This window comes from Cuculus canorus, chromosome Z (assembly GCF_017976375.1).
Source record: "Cuculus canorus isolate bCucCan1 chromosome Z, bCucCan1.pri, whole genome shotgun sequence".
NCBI lineage: Eukaryota > Metazoa > Chordata > Aves > Cuculiformes > Cuculidae > Cuculus > Cuculus canorus.
The window spans coordinates 57,553,417-57,578,566 of NC_071441.1; the positions used below are offsets into that span (position 1 = coordinate 57,553,417).

At 40.8% G+C, this 25,150-nt stretch overlaps 1 protein-coding gene across 8 annotated transcripts in view; it reads left to right on the plus strand.

Moving 5' to 3' along the window:
• The window catches only part of FAM172A (family with sequence similarity 172 member A), a 309,719-nt gene that overhangs the window by 215,214 nt on the left and 69,355 nt on the right, over positions 1 to 25,150 (plus strand). For all 8 annotated transcript variants that reach the window (XM_054053583.1, XM_054053576.1, XM_054053577.1 and 5 more), the window contains 2 exons: positions 11,730 to 11,846; positions 15,152 to 15,236. In XM_054053583.1, the coding sequence (XP_053909558.1) occupies positions 11,730 to 11,846; positions 15,152 to 15,236 (202 nt within the window). The remainder of the gene's footprint in view (positions 1 to 11,729; positions 11,847 to 15,151; positions 15,237 to 25,150) is intronic.

Below are 25,150 nucleotides of genomic sequence, written 5' to 3' on the forward strand. Positions count from 1 at the left end.
AGTTGTGGGACCCTTGCTACAAGAAAGACATTGAGAGGCTGGAGCATGTCCAGAGAAGGGAAACAGATCTGGGGAAGGGTCTGGTGCACAGGGGTTCTGGGAGCAGGTGAAGGTCCCGGAACTGTTTAGTCTGGAGAAGAGGAGGCTGAGGGAAGACGTCATCACTCTCTACAGCTCCTGAAAGGAGGTCATGATGAGGTGAGTGTTGGTCTCTTCTCCCACATCACAAACAGTACAATGAAAGGAAATGGCCTCAAGTTGTTCCAGGGGAGGTTTGGATTGAATATTAGGAGAAACTTCTTTACTGAAAGAGTGGTGAAGTCATGGCAGAGGCTGCTCAGGGCAGCAGTGGAGTCCACATCCCTTGAGAGGTTCAAAAACTGTGTGGCTGTGGCGCTTAGGAGCAGGGTTTAGTAGGCATAGTGATGATACCTGATGGTTGGCCTACATGAGCTTAGACGTCTTTTCCTATCTTAATGACTCTATGATTGTATGATTTGACTACAGGATTCATGCTGAGAGTGAGGCAGAGCAAGTAGCACACAGGTCTCCTGAGCATTACTCAGCAATAAACACTGTGAGCAAGTTGATGACCAGGTCAGCCCAAGTTCACTGAGCAGGCCAGGAGGGTGAACAAGGCAAGGCTTCATGGCATTGAGACAGCATCCCATTCCCCACATCATTTCCATATCCAGAGATTTTGAGGTGGAAGTTGTGTATTGTGGCAGTGCCATGGCTATCCAGACCTGCTGGAGAGCAGGTCTGTGCCCAGTGTGTCCGGAAGGTGGAGGGTCTGGACTTTCTTTGCCAGTACAGTTGTGCCTGGCTGCTACCAGCACAGAGCAAGGACCAGATGTTTAATTATGAATGTGTACTGTTTATGAGAGCCTCTTCTGTACTCTGAATTGGAAGATCTTTGTCTGAATCATTTGTCATCTCAGATTAGTTATACATCCTTCAGGCTGCTCCACAAAGCTCTTCTGCGTATGAAAGATTTTCTCCTCTGTGGAGCTTTCTTAGCCTTGCTTCTACTCCCCCGTCTCAGAACTGGGTGGAAAACCTTGATTGATATCTGATGGCGTGTCTAATGTCTGATAAAAAGACCTGATAAAAAAATTATCCAATATTTCTCCTTCTGCTTTATTCAGACTTTGAAGGTGTCAGTCATATCAGGGTCTGCTTGGTGTAGTTTGGTTTTCTGCCACAGGTGCACATTTTTGGCAAATGAGCATTGTTTTAGTGGGAAAAAGGGAAGCTGTTGCTCCTTCCTTTTGGTTGCCTGCAATAATATATCACAATTTGCCATTCCCTAACCGCAAGGAGGGTTGTCTCCATAAGTTTGTGTGAACCAAGAAGTTTCAGTTTACATACCCTCTTGCTCAGAGACTGTGGAGAGACTTTTCCTTCCTCAAGTTACTCGGAGGTGGCAGGAGTCGATGCAGAGGCTTCAAAGGACAGGAAGAGTGAGTGTTGTCTTATCCTCTGGCTGGAGTGGAAATCCAGCTGTCTGTGTTTAAATAACAGGGGCGTCAGACTCCATGTCCGCCTGTGAGGTGCTGAGCTTAATACTCAGATTTTCTCATTTTCTTCCTTTTTTTCTGTTTTAAGATTGGCCTTTTAATAAAAATTAATACATAGCTGACATGTTTGTGTGCACATACAATATAATAGGATTTGCATAAAGCTGTAATAAAAGTTTTTGTATACCATTCAGACACAAGCAACGAAGAAGTAATGCCTTTTTACCCAGTTGTAATTGATACTCAACATGTAAAAAGTTATTCACTTGATTGTTTCACATTCATTTCAGTAATATGATTGTTCACTTGTAGACTGAGTTCTGGATTTACACATTTATTAAAACATGAGAAAATTACTTCCATAACTTACTTCAGGCCACATTTTTCATTAGATATGAACCATTACCTTCATGATGGTAAAATATCAAAACAAAATTCCAACCCCTTGTATCATTTCATTTTCAGCCTCGTGTATTAACACTTTTGTTGCTTGCTTTTTTTCAGGAGCAGTTTATTTCAACTAACTTGTTATCACAAGATTTAAGATCACTGTGTTTTATTTAACTTTATCTGAGTAAATGAATTTCCAAGAACCTGCATATTCTGGTTCAAGTTTTTTAGAGGTTTCCACCCCATACGATGCAAAAGAGTGACCCAACAAGACAGGCTGAGGGTAAAGAACTGGTTCTATTGACCTTTTTTGTATGCATACTGGTTGTTTAGATACAGCAGAGCTGGTCCATTGTAATTTAAAAAAATTTCAGCTCAAGCAACTACTTCAGGAAGAACTTTTTTCCCCAGTCTGAGAAGGGTTTTTTCTGTCCATCCTCAAGTGCTAAATGACCTGAAATCACCTAAAGTAACAACCCTAGAGATCTTGACCAGGCTCGAAGCCCCAGGGCTGAAAACGGTGGCTGTGTGGAGCCTGACTAGGGAGCAGATGAGTGTCTCTGCCCTGGAGCAGTCGCATCTCTCAGATGGGTGGGCCAGATGGCCGAGGTTGGTAGCAGCATCAACAACACAGCTTCTTTCTGCTGCCACCCCTTAGTGGAGCCTGTGCAAACTGTGAGCTACCGCAGTGAATCTGACAGGCGGTGAGTGGAGGAGTCGTCGTGACTCAATCATCTGTCTGCACCCTGAGACCCTGCTCCTCCCTAGTCTGGAGCTTCCCACAACTCCCGTCAACAGCAAGAAAACTGGTGGGGTTTGAAAACTTATTAATACTTGCTCAGAGATTTGTCTCAGGCAGCGTTCAGCACCAGACGAGGCACGTCTGGTAAAATGTCAGTCGTGCATCACTGCAAAGGGTCAACTGTGCCCAAACTACTGCTCTTAAATGATGTTAAACTGTTCATAATGGCTGCAAGATCAAGCTGGAAGTGGCACTCGGTGTACATTCAAACAAGGAAATGTGTTCAAACTGGTGGCTTCTGATTTGCAGAAGCTTTGACCCGACAAAGTCTATGAAAGCCTTTGTGAAAAACTGAGTCCAGGATAGCAAGTCTGAGGATTGAGACCCCTCCCAGTTTCAAGCAGAGACGCTTCTGACTCCTAGTCCACAGAGATCTTGACCTTTCTTGGTGTTAAAGCACTTTGAACTTTCAGTCGTGGGTCTAGATGGTTCTGATTAAAGCACCTACAAATTCTTTTGGTTTGTTTATTATTTTGTTTTGTTTTGTTTTATTTTATTTTATTTTATTTTATCTCATTTCAGTTCAGTATTTAATTTCATTTTATTATCTTATTTTATTTTACATTATTATTTCATTTCAAACTAAGCATGGCACTCAGGTATCCAGAAAACTAAGCAAACCAAGGAAAAGCAAATTTATGACCTACAGCATAAGGTTTTACTGGCAAAGATGTATGAGCTAAGAGCCTAAAAAAATCCTTTGCCACTCAAGCCAAGATAACTATGTTAGCAAAACCTCTAATGCAGGTTTTGCATAGTTGTTCTAACAGAGGAATACTCTTGCTGGCTGAGCTTATGTCATTTGGAGAGGTGATGCAGCCTCTGCCAGAAAATCTCCTGCATCTCTGTTAAGTAGATGCTGCTGACACAGGCACACAGTAGAGCTAGAGCAGCAAAGGATCTTCTCCTGTGCCAGAGGTTTAGGCATGATCATGAGCTCGCAACATCTTCTCCTACCCAAGTCCAAATCAACTGTGGATACAAAATGAAATGCAGTTTACGGAACTACATGGATTTTTTAAACACGATTTTTCTGAGGCTCATGTACTGCAGTGGACATCCCCAAGCTACCTTTAAACAACCCGGCTCAAGTACCAGATGCTCTTCATTTGTGCCAAGTACTGCACATGATAATTCAGGCTGCTTCCTAGAAGCATGTATTGGCCCTCAAGGAGCTACATATTCCTAAGACCAGACTATTTTTGAGCTCATATATTAGAGACAAGGCAATGTCTCCTCACTGCAGTCAGCAGTATAGGAACTTAAACACTTAAATTGATCAGCCTTCACTCACTGTTACTGGTTGGGATCGATGGAAGTTGTTGACCCCTCAAAACTTTGTTTTCATGTGAATGAGGCACACAGAGATTTCCCTCAAAATCCCTGGGATTTTGAGATCCCAGATCTCAAATCTCATCTGGGATGGCAGACTGGAGCTGTCAGGAGGGAGAGCTGGCTAGCTGACTCCAGCTGGATCCAATGGCTCCAAGTCTCCTTTCCTGACTGTCTCTCTCGTAGCGGCCCAAAGGCAAATGTCTCAGTAACCTTCATCCCTGAAATATCTTGAAATGCATTAAAAAAGGGGTTGGCTTCTGTTTTGTAGAATGAGAGAATGGTTTTGGTTAGAAGGGATCTCAAGGGTCGTCCAGTTCCAACCCCCTGCCATGGGAATCAGTTGACCTTTTGACCAAGCCCCCATGTCTAACATATATTTTTGATCTGAAAGGAAACTATCTGCAGAAGGCCAACATTTTGTGCTCCAGATCATGGATCATGTCCCTCCCACCAGTTTGTTTTGGTTTGAGCTGTTGTGGGTGAGATCATAGAATCATAGAATCACTTGGTTGTTAAAGACGTTTGAGGTCATCAGGTCCAACCATACCTGTCCACAACTAAATCATATGCCTGAGCACCTCATCTACCCATCTTTTAAACCCCCTCCAGGGATGAGGACTCAACCACAATCTTGGGCAGCCTCTTCAGTGCCCAATAACCCTTTCAGTAAAGAATTTTTTTCTGATGTCCAGTCTGAGCCTGCCCCAGTGCAGCTTGAGGCCATTTCTTCTTGTGCTATTGCCTGTCACCTGGGAGAAGAGACCGGCACCCACCTCGCTACAACCTCCTTTCAGGTAGTTGTAGACAGTGATGAGGTGTCCCATCAGCCTCTTTTTCTCCAGACTAAATAACCCTAGGTCCCTCAGCCACTTCTCATAACCCTTGTTCTCCAGACCCTTCACCAACTCCATTCTCTTCTCTGGACATGCTCCTGCCCTCAATGTTTTTCTTGCAGAAAGAGGCTCAGTAGTGATGTAGAGATGTAGTGGACCCTTTCAAAGTCTTTTACCCATGCGGTACCATCCCAGTTTATGCTGTGTGATGGGCTTTCTATTGAACTGTTAAGCTTTGTTTGTATAGACAAATTGCTGGGAAATTTGTGAGCAAGGTGAGCCAGCATCTCCATCCGTGGTGCTCTCATACTATTAACACAGCTGCATGAGTTTGGGAACTTGGTGTTCACCATGTTATTACAGGTCCTGTAAGCGCTCCATCATAAGACACTAGGGACAAGAGAAGCTGGAGAACTGCATTATTAAGTTTAAAGTTTTCATAAAGCTGAAGCCTGAGGCTTTTATACTAGAAAGCCATGAGTTTTCTTTGCACTGTTCACAAAATATTAGCAGCAGAATTTATGTACAGAGGTTTTCTTGTTGTTTTTTTTTTACTGAGCTATGTATAAGGGATATGACCATTATGCTTTTTAAATCTTGATTTCTTTAGATTTAAACATTTTTTAAATTATGATTGATTTTAAGAACTTGTACATCCAATGTAAGGTACACCTAGAAATTTTCAGTGGAATTTTCAGTTTTCTGTTCTGCAACAGAAATTGGATAACTGCGTGAACTGTGACAAGTCCTAGGTTCTAGATGCTCTAAAAAAATTGTTCTAATATGTTTGTGCATTATTATTACTGTTGCAGTGTGATTTATTGCTGTAGAAAGCTATCACAACTGTAGATGTAATGTCCACTAGAACTTTGAATGAAATATCAGAAAGTACTTGGCTGTGGCCTTTCTATGATTATACCTCTGCAGATGTTTTCTTTGCTATTTAAAAGCTGATGTCTATCAGATGTTTTGTCTACAGTAAGCAGGGATTTTATCACATTTCTGTGAATTCATTTAGGGAAGTTTATTCTTGACGCTAACTGAAAATGAGAACTAGTTTAACTTTGGGTTATTTATTATTTTTGCTATGTGCTGTTCCAGTGTAGTTGTTCAGTAATTCTAATCCCTAACAAATAATATTGCTTGGGCTCTTGAGGATCTAATTCTGTTTTAAGACGTGCAGAAAACTGAGCATCAGAAATTCAGGAATTCTGTCTGTGAAGCAGTGAATGGTCTTGGGAATCCCAAGACTGACAAACTTGCACTGCAGACATAGAATTATATTCTTCGTGGTGAAGAGGAGTTTCTCTTTTTATCAGGAGCAGCTGAGGGAATTGGGGCTGTTTAGTCTGGAGAAGAGGAGGCTGAGGGGAGACCTCATCACACTCTGCAGCTCCCTGAAGGGAGGCTGGAGTGAAGTGGGTGCTGGTCTCTTCTTCTCACTCCACCAGTGGGTGCTGTCCTATCTGAAGTGATAGGACAAGAGGAAATGCCCTCAAGTTGTGCCACAGGATGTTTAGAAAAGGAAAACTTTATTTGCTGACAGAGTGGTGAAGCGCTGGCAGTGGCTGCCCTGTGCAGGGGTGGAGTCCCTGTCACTGGAAGGGTTCAAAAAGCATGTAAACGTGGCACTTAGGGGGCATGGTTTAGTAGGCACGATGGTGTTGGGCTGGTGTTTGGACTGGATGAGTTAAGAGGTCTTTTCCAATCTCAGTGATTCTATGATTTCTCAGTGGAGGAAAGGCTCAAGTGCTACCACTCAGACAGACTAGTTCTCTGTTTATATGACTCAGTGAAAGGAGGGTCAAAGAGGATCTTGAATGACTGTAGACATGTACCAAACTCCAAGGAGAGCATGTGGCTACCAAGAAAGAATCCACACGTCCTTCCAAAAGTGCTAAGTAAAACTTGCCCTCTTGAACACCATTCTTGGCACATGATCACTTCTCTCTTCCCATCTACCACTGCTTTTGGAAATATTTCACAATCCAGCTGATGCCATTTTAATTAACCACAGTTTCTAGTGGAAATTCATTTCACTTCTGGAAATCATTGAGGACATTTGGACAGGGGCTTCAAATTCAGTTTTCTCTGAAGGGAATTCAGTTTACACAAGCCAAAACCTTGTAGAGACCCAAACCAGTATGAGGCAACTGGAGACAATGGAAGACTTGTGTCAAAATCACATTGCTCCAAGCCAAATGTTTATTACAGACATGCCCATTCAAGCCCAGTGCGTACCGTGTAAGCACCACGCCACATCTGAAATTGCAATGGAAGGCAAGGGAAGTAGGTGAAATTTTTTTTCAGAAGTTCAAGAGAAAGTAAGATTTGGGGACATTTTTTTCTTTTTTCAATCCATTTTTCCTCATTCCTAACTACAGGCTACTCGGATGAGTAAGTATGCCGCAAATATAAGGTGATGAGATTGATTTAATTGTCTAACTCCATAAAATAAAAGAGGCCTTTTTTAGCATCCTTTTACCTTTATCAAATGTTTGAATTTTTAACCATTTTTAATTTTTTAGAGTAGTTATAGAGGGTATAGAATCAATGCTGCAAACAGTTATTTCCACAGGCCTTTTACCTGGAGTCTAGCTGGGATATTCGTGGATTTTTGTGTTTCCAGGATCAGACTTTTGAGCCTCTTAGCATACCGGTGGTTTTGTTTGGCAAGAGGCATGTGCTATAAAATATGGGTCTGCTGCTTGATCATCACTTGGATCCATTCTCCTTGGTTATTATTATCAGTTAATGCCCTGTTGTAGCAGAGAACTTAAGCTGTTATAGTAGAAGCTGTGTCCTGTGTGTGACATGCTATGTTGTGACATTTCTGTGTCACTTGAAGATGGACACACTAGACTCCTTGTTTAAGTGAAGGTTTATACCCTTGATCCTTTCTCTACTTGATGCATTGGTTTTGTCTGTTTTCTTTCCAAGTTGGCTCATGAGGGCATGGATGCCTACCAAAACTTATGTCTTCTGGGCTGCATGTAAAGAAATCTGATTAATTGAAGCTCAGTTAATTCCTTCGATCCTTCTTTGCTCCTTCATTCATGAGGCCTTATCCTGACCCCAGCACTCCAGCTGAGTTATCAAAAAATCCTCTCGTTGTCAGCCTCGGTCTCTTTTCTGATCTTAGTGAAGCAAATACTATTCTGTAGGCATCCACAAAGCTAAGCAGAAGCCACCAGCAGCACGTTGGGTATTGTATGTTATTCCCCGTTTCATAGATGATATGAAAAGCAGAGACTGTGTGAATCATATGAAGAAAGAGTAGGAAGAGACAGTGATCAGTGGCTGCCAGTTTTTCAGTGTGCATAGTGAAATCTGAAATAGCAAATCTTAGCTAGGTCTAGAAACAGAAAGGATATGGATTTGTTGGAGCGAGTCCAGAGAAGGCCATGGAGAGGTGGTCCGAGGGTTAAAGCCCTTCCTTTATGAGCGCAGGCTGAGAGAGTTGGGCTTGTTCAGCCTGGAGAAGAGAAGGCTGCAGGGAGACCTTAGAGCAGCTTCCAAAACTGAAAGGGGCTCCAGGAAAGCTGGAGAGGGGCTCTTGATCAGAGAGTACAGGGATAGGATGGAAGGAATGGTTTTAAGCTGAAAGAGGGGAGATTGAGATGAGGTCTTAGGAAGAAATGTTTTCCTCTTAGGGTCGGGAGGCCTTGGCCCAGAGAAGTGGTGGCTGCCCCATCTCTGGAGGTGTTCAAGGCCAGGTTGGATGGGGCTTGGAGCCCCTCATCCAGTGGAAGGTGTCCCTGCCCATGGCAGCGGGGGTGGAACTGGATGGTCTTTGAGGTCCCTTTTAACCCAAACCATTCCATGATTCTATAATTCTATGATCCTATGATTCTATGAAACAGAGAAGGACACTGCAATTCTGTATTTTGTGACTGGAAGAAAAAGGTGATGTTCTTAGATGAACTAGGTGGATGGTATTCAAAACAGAAATGTGGGACACAATAGATTGAGAAAAGGCTTCTTTTTCCAAAGCAGAGCATTCTCTTTCCTCTCACTGGTCATTAGCAGTGCTTCTGAAGACCAGCCCTTCATGGAGGAAGTCATGCTGGAACACAATGACCTGGTGGCAATTTTAAGCTTCCCCCAACGTGTAATAACTCAGAGTAATTGGTAGGTACATGCACTTCAAGGACAACAACATTTTTTTCTCCCTTGCCTGTTTAAATCATAGCATTTTGTGCAAGGCAGTGCAGCCAAATATGTGTTGGAGTGCACAGCACTACTACAGCAACACAGTACAACGGTGTACTTCTAAAGCTTTTACAGCTGATTAATGCAAGTTGGACATGTGTGGCTTACAGGTCTTGTTTTTAGATACCAAATCTTTCAGAGAATTTTTTTTTTCTGGTAGGGTTTCTAAGCCGCTCCTATGGCTCCTCTGTCCTCTAGCCACACTGCATGTGATGATGGGTTTAAAAGAAGCCTGAGAAAAGAAGCTCCTGACAACTACTAGCATGACCTGCAGCCTTTCTGTAGACAGGCTTTCTCCAGATTCTATCTGTTTAAAAGAGGAGGGTGATGCTACCTTACCTGTTATGTAAAGACAAAGCAGTTGGGTCTTTGAGATGGCTGCTAGGAGAAAGGACTAGCCACAGCTCTCCCAAAAGCACCCTGGCTTGTCTGTGCAGTCAAAGCATCATCTCTTTGGTGATAATCTCATATGCATAGCTCTGCCTGATAAAGGGGATGATAAAGCTGCAGTCTAAAAGACAGTCTTTTTGGATGTTCAGCAGATCTGAACCACATTTGGGGCCTGGTTTAGTTACAAACAGCTTAATGGAATAGAGTTGAGTTGAGTAGAGTAGAGTGGAGCAGAGTAAAGTAGAGTACAGTACAGTATTGTAGTGTGAAGGTAAATGGTGAAGAAACTGGTAGGTGTCGAAAGGCTTCACATGAAGAAAGGTTACTCTGAAGAGGTTTTCTGTACTTACTTGCCTAAGCTGCCCAAAGCTCAGCTGAATTCCTGAGTCATCTAGTACTGACATTACCAAAGACACAGTACTCAAGAAGGTGGGCACTTGATTTTATTGTTCATACTTTTCACTTAGAATATTAATTCATTTACAAGGATTTTAAAATCTATATAATCTAAACACAAAAAAAATGGAAAGATGAGATAATTCAGAATATTATACTGCAGTTATGGACAGCTGGAAGTAAGAATATTTGGTCAGAAAGGTGTAGTTGTATCATATTTTGAAGAAATTAGGAGATAGACTCATAGAATTATAGAATCATAGAATCATAGAACAGTTTGAGTTGGAGGGGACCTTAAAGGTCATCTAATTCAAAACCCTCCACCATGGGCCGGGACACCTCCCACTAGATGAGGTTGCCCAAGCCCCATCCAACCTTGCTTTGAATGCTTCCAAGGATAGGATATCTACAACTTCCCTGGGCAACCTGTTCCAATGCCTCTCAACCCTCACTGTAAAGAATTTCCTCCTTATGTCTAGTCTAAATCTTCCTCTCTCCAATTCAAAGCCATGCCCCCTCATCCTACATGCCTTTGTAAAAAGTCATCCCCAGCTTTCCTGAACCCCCTTTCAGCACTGGAGGCTGCTCTAAGGTCTCCCCAGAGCATTCTGTTCCCCAGGCTGAACAACCACAACTCCCTCAGCCTGTCCTCATAGTGCTCCAACCCTCAGATCGTCTCCTCTCCAGAGGAGTAGCCCTCCTCTGGATCCAATAGTTTGCATAAGGTGTGGATAAATGCTACTTGTGCCTCAAAAATCTGAATCAAGGTGTTTATTTTGAAGTTTCTGATGCAAAGTATAATTCACAGCCCTGTTGCAGAAGTCTCTGTTAGATCAGTATTTTTGGCGGTGCAGCCTGTATGCTGATAAGCAGTTACTAGAGCAAGAACAAAGAATGCCTGGTTTTAGAAATGTTGTGTGTGTTGCCATTTATACAAAAGGAAGCTAAAAAAAAATCAACTTTAGTGCAGAATACACGATGACAAAGACACTAGTTGCAAAATGCTGGTTTTATAAGAATAATTCATTATACTTTCTTTGATCCAGTGTTACAAATTAGGGTCACTCGTGTCAGGAGATTAAAACCTTTTTGTCTCTCTTTGATATCAAACTATTCTTTCCCAGTCCCTTTTATCTTGCAGTGCAGTGCTGAATTCCAATGCATCTTTGTCAGTTCACTCATGTTATTTGCAGCAATCATTTAATTGGTTTTAGAATTAATATTATTTGGTTGTACTGTCATTTGCAACAACAGAGGCTGTTTAATATCCTAAAAATGTTGAGAGGCTCCGGCATTAGCTGGATAAGCATATGTGTAAGAGAGACCACAAAGAATTTGGGGACCATGGTGGGAGTGCAGGGTAGCTAAATTGGATAGAAAAAGAGAAAAAAAAAAAAAACCCCGATACAAGTCAAAGTAAGATTGTACATCAGAAAAACTACAGCAATCTACTGAAAATTAGTAGATGATAGTCATGAGTAGCTTACAGCGAACCACAGGTACCAGCTTCCCTGAAGGACAGAAATACGAACTTGGAGAAGCTTGTAAAAGGTGTCCTCAGGGAATCTTCCATTTTTTCACTATGATACCTTTAATCCTAGAATTGTCAAGCCACATGGAAAATAATAGGACTGAATAGTTCAGTCAGTTAAAAGTTAGTATTATTTCTTTTATCAAAAATATTAGGTCTTTCTGTGTTTCTGGAGCTCTTAGGATTTGTATAAACTTTAAAACAAGTGAAGTATTGAACTTGTATTGCTCTTTCTTTTTTTTAATTTATGATCATTATCTGTGACTAAGCAGACTTTATTCAATAGAAAGAAAGAACTTTAAGCCAATATTTTTTAACAGATGATCCAACGAGAGCCAGAAGTAAAGACTAAGGTAACTGCTGTGGCGTTGACAGACTCTGTTCACAATGTGTGGCATCAAGAAGCTGGGAAAACTATTCGAGAGTGGATGCGAGAGGTGAGGCCGGGTTTTTTTAAAGAGCTGGGGTATATACATCTGTATATAGCTCTATAAACACGTCCTTATCTGCTGACCTCTTCTATTTCTTTAGGTTATGAAAGACATCACGTTACAGGACTGTTGAAATTGTGTGCCCACATGAGCCCCTAAAATAACCAAGATTAAAGCCATTTCTGAATTTCAAAGTTAGCAGTGAAAATAGTAAGAACTGAGTCCAGTGTTTCTGCCTGCTGCACAGCAATAAAGAGACATATCCCAAGGCAGCCCACGTGTTGCCTGGTATCTAGAGCAAAGTCGTGGGTGCACCCAGCACTCCTGGCTTGACCTGCCGATGGTGAATGAGCACCTCTAAGCTCTTTGTGCCTCAGTTTGATGATTCTAACAACTGGCAAAAAAATCTTTTCTCTCAGCAGTTCTATGAGATGTAATTACACCTGAAGTGCTCTGAAGTTTTCTGATGAAAAGTACAATTCTACAGCTACCAGCGACTTACTTGTCCAAGGCAATCTGGTGGTGGTTCACAGCCAGCATCACCAAGTTCCACCCTTGGGTGAAGGATGATGCCATACATTCAGTACTCTTGTAATACTTAAGTATGGAGTAGCTCAGATATTAAAAATCATATTTTTTAAAGCAAGACCAACTAAACTTCCATTTATGAGTCTGTTCCTTGTTGGATAAGGCTCATGTCCATGTTTTCTATGTTGCTGTCACAAGAACGCTAAAACAATAGGTGCATGTAGCAAATTTAAAATAATTGCATCCTGCACTTTTTGTTAGATTTGACTTTTCCCTGTGGATTTAGTGCAACTTTCTGTATAGACTGCCTATTCCTGACTTAACCTTACAGTTTTATAGACCATGACTGATGGGAATAGAGAATCACCTGGGATGCAGCCTGACAGCTCTGACTTAAATGTTAAAAATATAAAGAATGGTAACCCCTACAGGCTCTGTCAGAAAAATCCCCATTTTCTTTATGGGAAATCAAAACTTTAAAATATATGTTACGTAGTAAAACTGAAATTTTAAATCCTGTAATTTGAATCTGACAACTCCATTTTTCTTTAAGCATTTAGTCTGAATAAGACAAGTGTGTTACCTTTAATTTCATTTGCAGAAAGTATATCTTAAAGAATAAGTTAAATGATTAATGGCCTAAAAAGTGGATGGAGTGTCATAACTTACATTAGCATTGAAAATCTCCTATAAGAAAGAAGAATTTTACATATGTGAAGTGTGGCTAAGTGGTATTAAGACTAGCATATCACCTGGATATCTCTTACTTTAATCAGGTTTAAGGCTACTGGTAAAATGAATAATAATTAAAATATACACCTAATCGCTGCCTGTCTGTAGGGCTAATTGCTGTCATTGAAAGAATGAATTGTTAAAAAAGTAATTCTTCATTGGAGCTATCTCTCCTGTTATCATTGGTGGCCTATTTTTAGTACCTATAGAAGTCATGATTTTTGAATTTATTAGGAGCTGTGATGAATGATAAAACAAATCATCCATTTACATATCTTGACACTGCTTTCGAGAATACTTATTTCTTACAGGCAAGTGTCACATTGTATATAAAAGCTGGTTAATTGTGTGCTAATCTTCTGTATTATCTCCAGCTCTCTGATGTAGTGTTCTATCAGTAGTTAATATTAATTTTACTTATTTCAAATGAATGTAATACTTCATAAAAATTCTACTTCTTTTATAATTTCTACCATCTTACATTTGCAATTTCACATTCAGCTGTTAATTAAAATTATACATGCAAATTGTAAGATGTATAATGTTTTACTACTTTAAACCTTAAAGCCTTTGTGAAATGCTTCCATTTTCACCACTTTTTACTAAAAATGCTACATTACTGGGTAGAGTGTTTGTTTTCTTTTTTTTTTTTTTCCATCTAGTTCAATAGTTTCATTGATCTACTGTTTCTTACAAAAATCTGCCATGCTTTGTGAACTTCACTTTCTAATCTCATACAGCAACCCCATCCTTTATGTTGTTCCTGCTCTCCCTGGTCCCAGAACAGTAGGGTTGCCTTGACAAATCTATTCAAAAGCCATTCCTCGCCCTTTATTGGTGGGGACTGAAGCCTTTGAAATTCTCCCCTCACTGCAACACAGCTGACATCTTCTTCCAGACAGAATGAATTAAGGAAATACAATAAGACACTTGATCTACCAGTCAAGGATCTTTCCACAGTGAGGACGGACTCCATGGTGCACAACTAGGGCAGCAAGCATCTACAAATACACAATACATGCTTGTTTACCAGAATAGCAATCGTCCATTTTACAATCATGATTGATGGGATGATTTTTTAGAAACCTGTCTGAAAATTCATTGGGTCTTTCCAAAAAGTTCTGTGGGGGTTTTTTTCTTTTTCCTTTCCCCTTAATGAGGTTAATCAGGTTTTCAGAAAGAGAAAACTTAGATTTCTGATAAGGGAAGCCATGTAGATCTCATAGTTCTGCTGGCGATCCTACTGAAAATGTAGTTGCTTTATAATTAAATCTTTGATTCAGTAGATTTGGTTTAGTTGCAGCGTATTTTATTAAAGGCGTGTTATATAGTACTTTAATTCATAGACTTCTTTGAATAGATAGCATTTAGAGCAAAACTTTTAAAACTTCGTGGTAAATTCACCCTACTCAGAGGTTCAGGAATGAAAGGTAAATGTAGATGCTTCCTGAACATAATTCCCCAAAGACCAGTATTTGCCTTTTTAAATGTATATGCCCAGTTCATCTCAGCTATATTCCCAATTATTTGAATATTCATCTGCTATCTTGATGCTTTTCGTTCTGTTATAATCTGTTGTTTTCAACTTCACAACCATTCTTTCCACAGTGCACTCCATCAAAACACCCTAAAAAAATCTGATTTCTTAATGTTGGCAAGTGAGCGGCTCAGTGTTGATGTCAACACCTATTGAACCACAATAGAATGGAAAAGCTTTAAATCTGCAGTGGGTAATTCAGGCACTGGTTGGTCCAAGCACCTACTTTAGTCCACTGGCACTCAAAGAAGCACTTAAAGACATGCTACTTAAGCGCATTGCAAATCTCCTGAATTATAGTCTTGATCTTTTTGCTTATTTAGAGTGAATTGCAATACTTCATCATGACTTAGTGTGAATAAGTTAGTGCAATTTACCTTCCTGTCCCTTTTGGGACTGTTGTGTAAATTAGTTCGAATATTTTGATGTTAACGTTGTCCTTACTTACAAAGTCTATATTTATGTTTGCTCTGAGTTTTTGGCTTACCTACAAATTGCCTGCCTGCTTTTACAGAACTGCTGCAACTGGGTGTCCAGCTCCGAGCCCCTGGACACCTCGGTGGAGTCCATGCTGCCTGACTGCCCCCGCGTCTCTGCAGGTACATCGGTTTGTTTGCAGCAAGCTGCTATACTTGTTTATACCGAAAGCAGCTTGTTTATTTCGAAATGCATTTGGTTTTGAAAGCATTTTAACCCTTCTGCTGCAAGTGCTGGTTGAAAACATATGGCTGCCGATATTTTATACAGCCCACTGTTAATTTTTCCTTCTTTGCTTTGTGTGCATTTAAATTCTCTTGCCTACTTATAACTTATCCTTTTTTTGTCTTCTTTTCTCTTTGGCTTTAAGTAATTGGTGACATTTTAGGCAGAACTCAAGAAAAATAATAACAATGATGAAAAAGGGGAATTTTGCCATTGAATAAATACTTAACTTTATGTAGGCAAGAAGTACTTTGATGAAAGGTACATTAAGTGAAAGAAGACGCTTTCCTGAATCCTGATCAACAAAAGTCTGGTTTATGTAGCAAATTATTTATACTGTCCAAGAATCTTGATTTCGGTTGTTTTGGAGATATTCAGCTATGCTCTTTCATTAATGGATCATGAATTGTAAATCATAAGAAGCACATGAAATAATACACAGAGACTTTTCTTAATGTGTAACAATTCCTGAAAGCAGATGTAGTTGTCAATGTAACAGGAAAATCTCAAATCTGTTTAAGAAAGTTATCTAAAATACATAAAGCTGTTACTGAACTTTCACGTTTGATTATCAGATATCCTAAAAGCCATAGATGGCATATTTCTGTAGAATATAAAATCAGGTTCAAAGGAAGACACAGCCTATACAATATTAATTTAAAAGCTGGAAGAGTGTTTGACCTTGCTCTCTGAGATGCAAGGTTCATCTGACAAGTTAGAGATTCGTATCTGTCTGGATTCGTGAGGTTGTTAATGAGACCTAACCCTGCAGATGAAATTTGGTTTACTGCAGGATACTTAGAGGCTTGCGAAAATTTAGAGGTATTTTGTTTGAGAGCTCACAGTGACCAGAAACCTAAAATCACATTTCTCCTGCAGGTTGGGATCTAAGCACGCAGATGATCAGCTCTGTACAGGCACAGTGCAATAGCATTGATGTTGCTCTTTAGCTACTGAGGGAAATGAAATATGGCTAAAATTTTCATAGGTCCAACATTCATTTACCAACTTTTTGCTCCTTTAGGGAGGAGTGCTGCAGTTTAAAAGAAAAATATTGTTTGACAGCAGAATTCTTTAGAATGGGATTAACTTTTAGTCTCTGACATCTGCATTGCTGTTGTGCAAGAGTACATGTTATAGAGATCATTTCAGTCAGGTAAATAGGGGCTGGAGTGGCAACAGACAGCATTTACACTGTGCTTGCCAGTACTGAAACTGCTCCATTTGAGCTTCTCTTTCTTTGTATTCATCCTATGTAAATAATGTAAAAGATATTCTATAAAAGAAATACTAAGTGTTATATAAAAAAACAGACTGGTACTTTAATAGTAGTCTGTTATTAAAGTAACAGTTTATAACTTATATAGGTGTGAATACATCATAATTTTATGTTTCTGTTGAGGATGGGTCAAAGCAAGTATAGCATTTATACACCCCTTAATGAATTCTCAGCTACGTTGAAGTTTTTGGTAGAAGAATTAATTTAAATGAGGTACAATTTCAGCCAGTGAAAGTTGCAAAAGTTGGCTAATTGTATTTCATATGTACATATAAGCCACCAAATGGAGAGTAGTGATGTTTCAGAAGTTCTCGTCAGAGATTCTGGACAATGACTTAAATGGAAGCTAACTGTTTCCAGCTTGGTTCTTTATAACATAAGGAGAGCTTAAAATAGTGCAGCTTTATGTGACTGCTGCTGGATTATCAATTTGCTCATATGTTTTTGTTTATATTTCTTGTATTCACATCTTATATGGACAACTGTAAGACATTTACAGAGGAACAAGTCAATAATTCCTACAGTGTGTCTTCATGAGCAATGGCGTAAGCCTGCATTAGGGTAATCTGTAATAAATTTATGAAATGCTACTGGATGTAGGAGCATTAGTGTTTAATGTGAGAGATTTTATTTTACTCATTTCCTGAGAATTGCAGTACTGGAACAGCCCACACTCAAATACTGGCAGCATTGTCCTTGGTATTTCAGTGAATGACAGTGAGAGCAATCAGAGCAGGGAGAGTTTTTTTTAAAGTAAGCCTTTTGCAGAAGGAAGATTCACTTCTCTTTTCTGCTGGTTATGTCACGGTCTCTTGTTTGCATTCCCCTTAAAAATCACTAGAGAGAAATAAATGGCCATCAAACTGGAAAAACAACTTGTATTTCCAGATAGAGTCATTCAAGCTTTTGATTAGGGCATTATTAAGTTATTAAAATGTTTGACATAATTCATTCATGTCTTACTCAGTTACAAAAATGGATGAAGACACTTTAATAATTAAATGTTGTGGGTGTGAGAACAACAACAGTGCAGAAAAAGCAAGCCATAATAAATCCATTTTCTGTCATTATGGCAAGTGGTGAGGTATTGTGAAGGCCCCCTCTTTGTGGCCTTTCCTCCATATCTCAAGGATTTGGTTGCATGCTGATGTCATAGTTTATGATTACAAGTTTTCATCACACCGAAGGGATTGTTGTCTGAAATTTCCCATTTAGCATGGTTGTCCTGTGTACTGTACATAATCCTAAAAAGGCTCCCATGCTGTGTTCAGAGGCATATCTCCTAGCTCAAATGTCTTCCATCACACCTGAAGCTCCTGTTCAGGCTATACTGACACTACCCATCTTCTTACCCTCCCAATAGTTTGGGTTGGAAGGGACCTCAAAGCCCATTGTTCCAACTCCCCTACCATGGGCAGGGACATCTCCCACTGGATCAAGTTGCTCCAAGCCCTATCCAACCTGGCCTTGAACACCTCCAGGGATGGGGCAGCCACGACTTCTCTGGGCAACATAGGCCAGTGCCTCACCACCCTCACAGGAAAAAAGTTCTTCCTAATATCCCCCCCCCTTTCAGATTAAAACCACTACCCTACAGCCTTCGGTCTACATTAAAATATCATCTCCTCCTCTCTTCACTTTCATCCCGCATTGAGGACCTCTGTTAGACCTGAGGTCAAGTTCTGCCTCAGTCTTAATCCACCTTCCTAATGGAGTCAAACCAGAAGACCTCTCTTCTGTCTCAGAGGAGATGGATCCGTTTCCTATATAAGACATAAGTAAATGTAAAGTGGAGAAAGATGAAGACCTTAAAATCACCCCATGCATTAAAGATCATCACGTAAAATGGATTTAGGGTGGGAATGTTACTGGTTAGGAGATTGGAGGTCAGCTGGTAGTTTGAAACAGACAATGGAGGTTGAGTTTTAATGGCAGGTTGTATCATGTTACTGCCAACCACATGTGGTTGCAGTTCACTTCATGTCACTGAGACCTTACAATGCTTCTCCTAGTTCTAGAGCAGGGATTTCGCATGCCTTTGAGAAAACATTCTACTGAAGCAACTGCTGGGTAGGAACAGCTGGAAGTGAAGATAGGCAAAAGCATATCCATTGATTTGTGTCTATCACTATTGCTGTTCAGGAATTGCATTCATTTGATTTCAGGATGGTGGCCTGAACATTACCCCAGGGAAGGTACTGTAGTAAATTTTGCCAGGTAAACATGGCCTTTGTTTGCTGAATACAAATATTTTGGAGTGCCTCATGGGAAGCACCTTAGTGTTTGGATAAGATATGTTCCCTAGCTCCTGTGTTTCTGCCAGAGAAATCTTTCTATTTAGGAGAGAAGATGAAACTTCGCAGTATTTTGCCAAAGTGGATACGCATCAACACTCATTTACATAATCAAATAAAAAGTAGTTATTGCAACATTAGTAAAATGAATTGCCTAATCAAATCCTTTTAAAGTCTTTCTAGTTGACCCCCAAAATCACTAGTTATTCTTTTAACGGTTGCAGCCAATGTAGTTAAAACATTGTAAAATAAGGGAATTATAACATCAAAAGACAAACAAGATGACACAATGGAATGAAACACTGACAGTAATCAAGGAAAGCTCTATTCACAGAGGAGCCTAGACTTGAATATATGTCTCTGTAATAAGGAAGAAAGTGCAAGAATTAATTCTTGTAACTGAATAAAGTGATCTCAAGCTGGTGGAAGAAAAACAAGCTCTTAGTTTTGCGGGACAGGTATGACACATACTGGTGCTGCTCTGAACAGTATCCTGACTGGAACCTCAGGTAGTATTTCCTGGTACCAAACATCTAGCCTGGGTCTGTGTGGTATATAAAACATTTCATTTCATTTAGGCAAGCCAAGCACAGCTTCTTTTTTTTTTACACTCTGAATTCAGAAAAGGTCATTAATATGATTTTTAACAGGCTACTGCAGGTGTTTGGTTTTTTTACAGATAAATAAATAGAAGGGGAAAAAGTAGCTTCATAGAACAGTTGAGGTGCGAAGGAACCTCTGGGGATCATCTGGTCCAACTCCAGCTCAAGAACAGCCACCTGGAGCAAGTTGTCCGGGACTTTGTCCAGACACCCATAAGCTCCAATGCAGGTCACTAAAGAAACCATGGTCATGGTAATTAATAATCACATAAGGCTGTGGGTTTTTATTGGTATACTTACCCTAACTTCCAAAAGACTGCCCCCCAGGGTCATGCCATACCCATGTGGACCATGTGGTGTGGGGGATGGTTGTGTAAGGTTTAAGTCCGTGCTTGAGTGACCATGGAGTAGACATAGTGGTTATCCAAATTCGGGTAAGACAGTTGGCTTTGCTTGTCTCAGCACCAAAAGGAGATCCTTCACATTACACAGAGGTTCAGAGTTTCCCTGCTTTGTCTTTTAAAAGGCTTTTGCCCTCCAGAGGGACCGTGGCAGGCTTGAGAGGTGGGCCTGTGCAAACCTCACAAAGTTCGACAACGCCAAGTGCAAGGTCCTGCACTGGGGTTGGGATACTCTCAAGCATGAGTACAGGCTAGGTGGAGAATGGATTGAGAGCAACCCTTAGGAGAAGGACTTGGGGTGCTGACAAATGAGAAGCTCAACAGGAGCCAGCAAAGTGTTCTCACAGCCCAGAAACCAACCACATCCTCGGATGTAAGCAAAGCCATGGGACCAGAAGGGCAAGGGAGGGGATTCTGCCCCTCTGCTCCGCTCTCCTGAGACCCCACCTGGAGCCCTGGTGGGATGGACCACTCCCATATGAGGACAGGCTGAGAGAGTTGGGGTTATTCAGCCTGGAGAAGAGAAGATTCTGGGGAAACCTTAGGGCAGCTTGCAATACTGAAAGGGGCTCCAGAAAAGCTGGAAAGGGGCTCTTGATCAGGGAGTGCAGGGACAGGACAAAGTGCAGTGGTTTAGGAAGAAATGTTTTCCTGTGAGGGTGGTAAGGCCTTGGGCAAGGTTGCTCAGAGAAGTGGTGGCTGCCCCATCACTGGAGGTGTTCAGGGCCAGGTTGGATGGGGCTTTGGGCAACCTGATCCAGTGGGAGGTGCCCGTGCCCCTGCCCATGTCAGGGGGTGGAACTGGATGGGCTTTGAGATCCCTCCCAGCCCAATCCATTTTATGAATCAGGTGCTTTTTACTGGGAGAGAGGAAGTGGGGCTGCTGATTGTTTCTGTCAGAGCTTGTCCCAACAAGGTGCAGGGTTGTCATCCATTGAGCTTCTCCATAAAAACACAGCCAGCAGCATTCCTGGGTGTGTTAAACTCACACTATGACTTTTTTTAGAGGTTTTTCTGTATGCACATAAGAGACTTGCAGTTCAAAACAGATGAAAGATGAGATTCTGCAGAGCTCTCTGAAAAACAGGGAAAAGCTTGTTACCTGCTGGGCTTGAGTCCTTGGCATAGCTTGATTTAATATCAAGACAAGAATATGGTACTAAATAGTCCCCTCAAGACTGCTGCTTTGTGCTAAGTAATAGAATAGCATCAATAATCCTTCCATGGAACTGCAGTAAATTTAAGTAAAGTTATTCTGGACTGTTAGAAAAGCACTGATCCAAGAAAGTGAGCGCTTCACTTGCACAGCGAGCCTTTCCCTGGAAGAGCAGGTGCGCAGCCCGGCCCCAGCATGTGCCTGCACCAACTCGTCAGATAAAGCCCTTGTTGCAAACCTTGTGTTGATACCAGGGAAACTAGGAGTTACCCATTTAGATTACAGAGGTGGTAGTTTATGTTGGCTGTGCCTAACGGGTGACTTCTGCCCACTGTTCTAAGGATTCAGTTGTGTATTTCCGTAGAAAAGCCTCGTCTAGCAGCAGATGCACCCCATGCTGAGCAGATCGTGGGATTCAAACAGGGGGATCTCCAGTGAGGTTAAATGGGCTCCACAGCACTGCAGGGTCTGTGCGCAGAGGTAATTGGATGACTCAGGCTTTTGACAGCCATCGGGAAGGACCAATTCATTTCCCCCTGCCTTTTTTCCCTCAGCTTTGCTTGTACCATGCTACTCTGCCACTCTTACACATTTATGTGTCTTGCTCAAACAAGGCAGAAACAACTGTATCAAGCACTGAGACAATACCTGGCTCATCGCCTTAGTGGTTTTTAGGCCAAATTACTAATGCTGCTTGGTTTTCGTTCTATAATCCATTCAGTAAAGACTGTTCTGGGCTGTTTTCTGACATCAGTATTCCATGACATGGAGTAAGTGTCCAATAACTGCAGTAATATAAGAAATAAGCACAAAATCACACACATTTTACAATGAGGCAGATTAGGCAACTTAGACATTTTTGCTAAAAAATGTTATTTTTGCATTCTTCAGTCATTCATGGAGATTAAGATTACAGTAATCAGTGTTTACTGCAAACTTCTTTGCATTTTATGTCTTCAAGTGCATGTAGTTCTGTCAATAGAAGCTTTTCACTTTGGAGAAAAGATTAAACGCCACAGCATTTTGTCAAGGTGTCAGGCTCCCGTGCTTGACTGCACATTAATTTGTTATAAGGTATTTGCAACGCTAATGGCACAAATGGAGAAATGCAAGAATCTGCATTGTGGCAGTTGCTTCATAGCCCTATGTCAGCATCCTGCAAGTGCTGGTCCTGCACTTTCATTTCTGCCGCTGTCTATTGTCCGTCGGGAAAGTGGAAATCATTATGGAAACTTTGAAGCATCAGCCTGTGTTAGCCGCAGCTCTGGCAACTGCTGCACTAGATCCAACTTTAACTAATGTCTTCTTAGCACAGAAGTAAGTAGCTTTTTCTCTACTCTCAACTCTTCAAAGGCTCTCTGCTTTTAGTGTCCTTCTCAGCCTCAGGTGTTGCAGACAGCCTTTCATATCATGTGTAATACCTAGTTGAGATGAGAGCTCCTATGTTGTGTTTTGAGTAGCTTAACTCTACAGCACTTTGGAAAGGACAAAAGGAGTTTGGAAAGGACAGAAGTTATAAAGACTTGTTGAATGATATTGCAGATTCTGTTCTAGAACACCAGATCCTCAAAAGTAAATATGAAAGTGAGAATTTCTGAGTGTTTATTTAAATTACCAGCTGTGGCTGTGGTCAGAGAGTTTGATTTTATAAGAATTTCATGTTTATAATCCGTTTTTATGGCTTCTTATATGACCAGCTACACGTTCATTATATCACCAGTAGTTATTTTTAGAACTCAATACTCATATTTGTGTACCATTGTACTACATAGTTACATGTATTTGGGACAGTATTGATATTAGAGAAATTATTTAATTAAAAGTTAATCTTGTGCTCAAACATATCTATTTATCATTGCACATTTTTTGAGTGAGGTACTCTTGCCTCAAGGCTGTCTTTGATTGTGCTAATAATGAATAATGTTAATTATTACAGTTAGATATTTCCTACGAAGGGTTTGGCAATGGTTTGACTGCCATGACCACTGCTTCCAATAAAGCAGTGAAAGGAGGTTGTGGAGAGGAGGGAGCTGGCCTCTTCTCCCAAGTGACAGAGGACAGGACAAGGGTGAATGGCCTGAAGCTCCGCCAGGGGAGGTTCAGGCTGGATATCAGAAAAAAGTTCTTCACGGAAAGAGTCATTAGGCACTGGAACAGACTGCCCAGGGAGGTGGTTGAGTTGCCTTCCCTGGAGATGTTTAAGGAATGGGTGGATGAAGTGCTTAGGGACATGGTTTAAGGGAGTGTTAGGAATGGTTGGACTCGATGATTCAGTGGGTCCTTTACAACCTGGTGATTCTATGATTCTATGATTCTATGATCCATATCTGTCCTCACATTGGTTAAGTCTTACTCTAATGTGTGATTGCAAACTCTTGAGTTAAGGGACTTTTTGTTCAGTGCTTGTGCTCCATCTTGACCTGTGCAGATGCCAGCCAGAATAGATGATGTTTAGCTGGTCCTCTTCATGGCTGTGTTGTTGAAATGCTTGTCCTGGGATTCCCTACAGCAGTTGCAGGCACAACATCAAGACAACGAATAATGAATACGGCCATGTTTTGAATTAGATGCAACTTTACTGCAGATACCCAAGTGACAGTTCAGACTGACACTTTTAAGAGACTTTGTTAAATAAAATTAAGTTATTGCTAAAAAAAACAAATCTAATATTAATTCAGTCCACACTAGTTTTGTCTGTTGAAGAAGGAAAAATAGAACAATTGATGCTTAATCTTCTACCCTCGTGAAAATCATTCATAAGGAAGTGGGGACAAAAGATCTGGATCGTGAGTCCTGTGAGAAGTAACTAAGGGACCTGGGGCTGTTTGGTCTGAACAAAAGGAGGTGGAGGGGAGACCTCATCACTCTCTACAACTACCTGGAAAAGGTTATTGTGAGGTGGGTGTTGGTCTCATCTTCCAAGTAACATGTGACAGGACAAGAGGAACTGGCTTCAAGTTGTACCTGAGAAGGTTTAGATTGGATATTAGGAAAAATTTTTCATGTAAGAGGCTGTCAAGAATTGGAACTAGCTGCCCAGGGAGGTGGTAGAGTCACCATCCCTGGAAGGATTTAAAAGATGTGTAGGTGTGGCATGCTTTAGTGGTAGACTTGGCAGTGTTAGGTTTGTGGTTGGACTCAATGACCTTAAAGGTCTTTTCCAACCTAGACAATTCCATGATTCTACACTTCTATGAAGGTGGGACTCAAGTTGACTTTTTCCTCCAGGGCATGTCAGAATACACCCTAGCAGAAACAGGTATTTCTCTACCTCATGGTGCTTTTTGTGATGGCAGAAAAAGCTTCCCTTATACTGTGGCTCATCACCACCTTTTTAAACCCAGCACCTTCCCAGCCTCTCAATGCACGGAGGCAAAGATACATCAGAGGGTACACCTTCTTCTTTATTACTTAACTAGTGGGTTAATGGGTGGGTAAAGCATGTCTTCTACAGGGTGGAATGGAAGACCGTAGTCTTCTCTCATTTCATGCCCTCTGAAATAGCTACAGGCACCAGTCCAGCAACAGTAAAACTGATTATATGAATCTTTATAAGTTTTCAGTAAATACTTTGTGGGATTGAGCTTGAATATTAATATTGTATTTCAAGAGGCATCCACACTACTGTTCGTATTTTTTGAAAGCATTTTCTATGTTACATCCTCAGTAGCTCTGTGAAGCCAGAATATCTATAGAGATGGCATCTGGTACATCAATGTAACCGTAAAAGCCGTATTTCTGCTAGAGCTCAGCACCTCCAAGGAGGTATTCCCTGAGAGATTTTATCCAAAATTCAATAGAAAAATAGTCTGTTTGCCTTGACATAAAATCCAAAAGATCATTTACATTTCAGCTTGCATTTTCTGTTAGAATCAAAATTTGTATTTGGATTTTTTAGGGTTTTTCAAAAAGTTCCCTTTCAGTTGAAAACTTTTGATCTTTTTCACAAATCTGTATAGTTGAGTTTTTAGATTCCTTTATTTTCCACTTATATATATATGCCTTTAACTTTTGACCAGATATTGTTATGCTGAAATTTATAACTTGTATGTGGTTAAAGTGTGTCGTCCAAGAAGTCA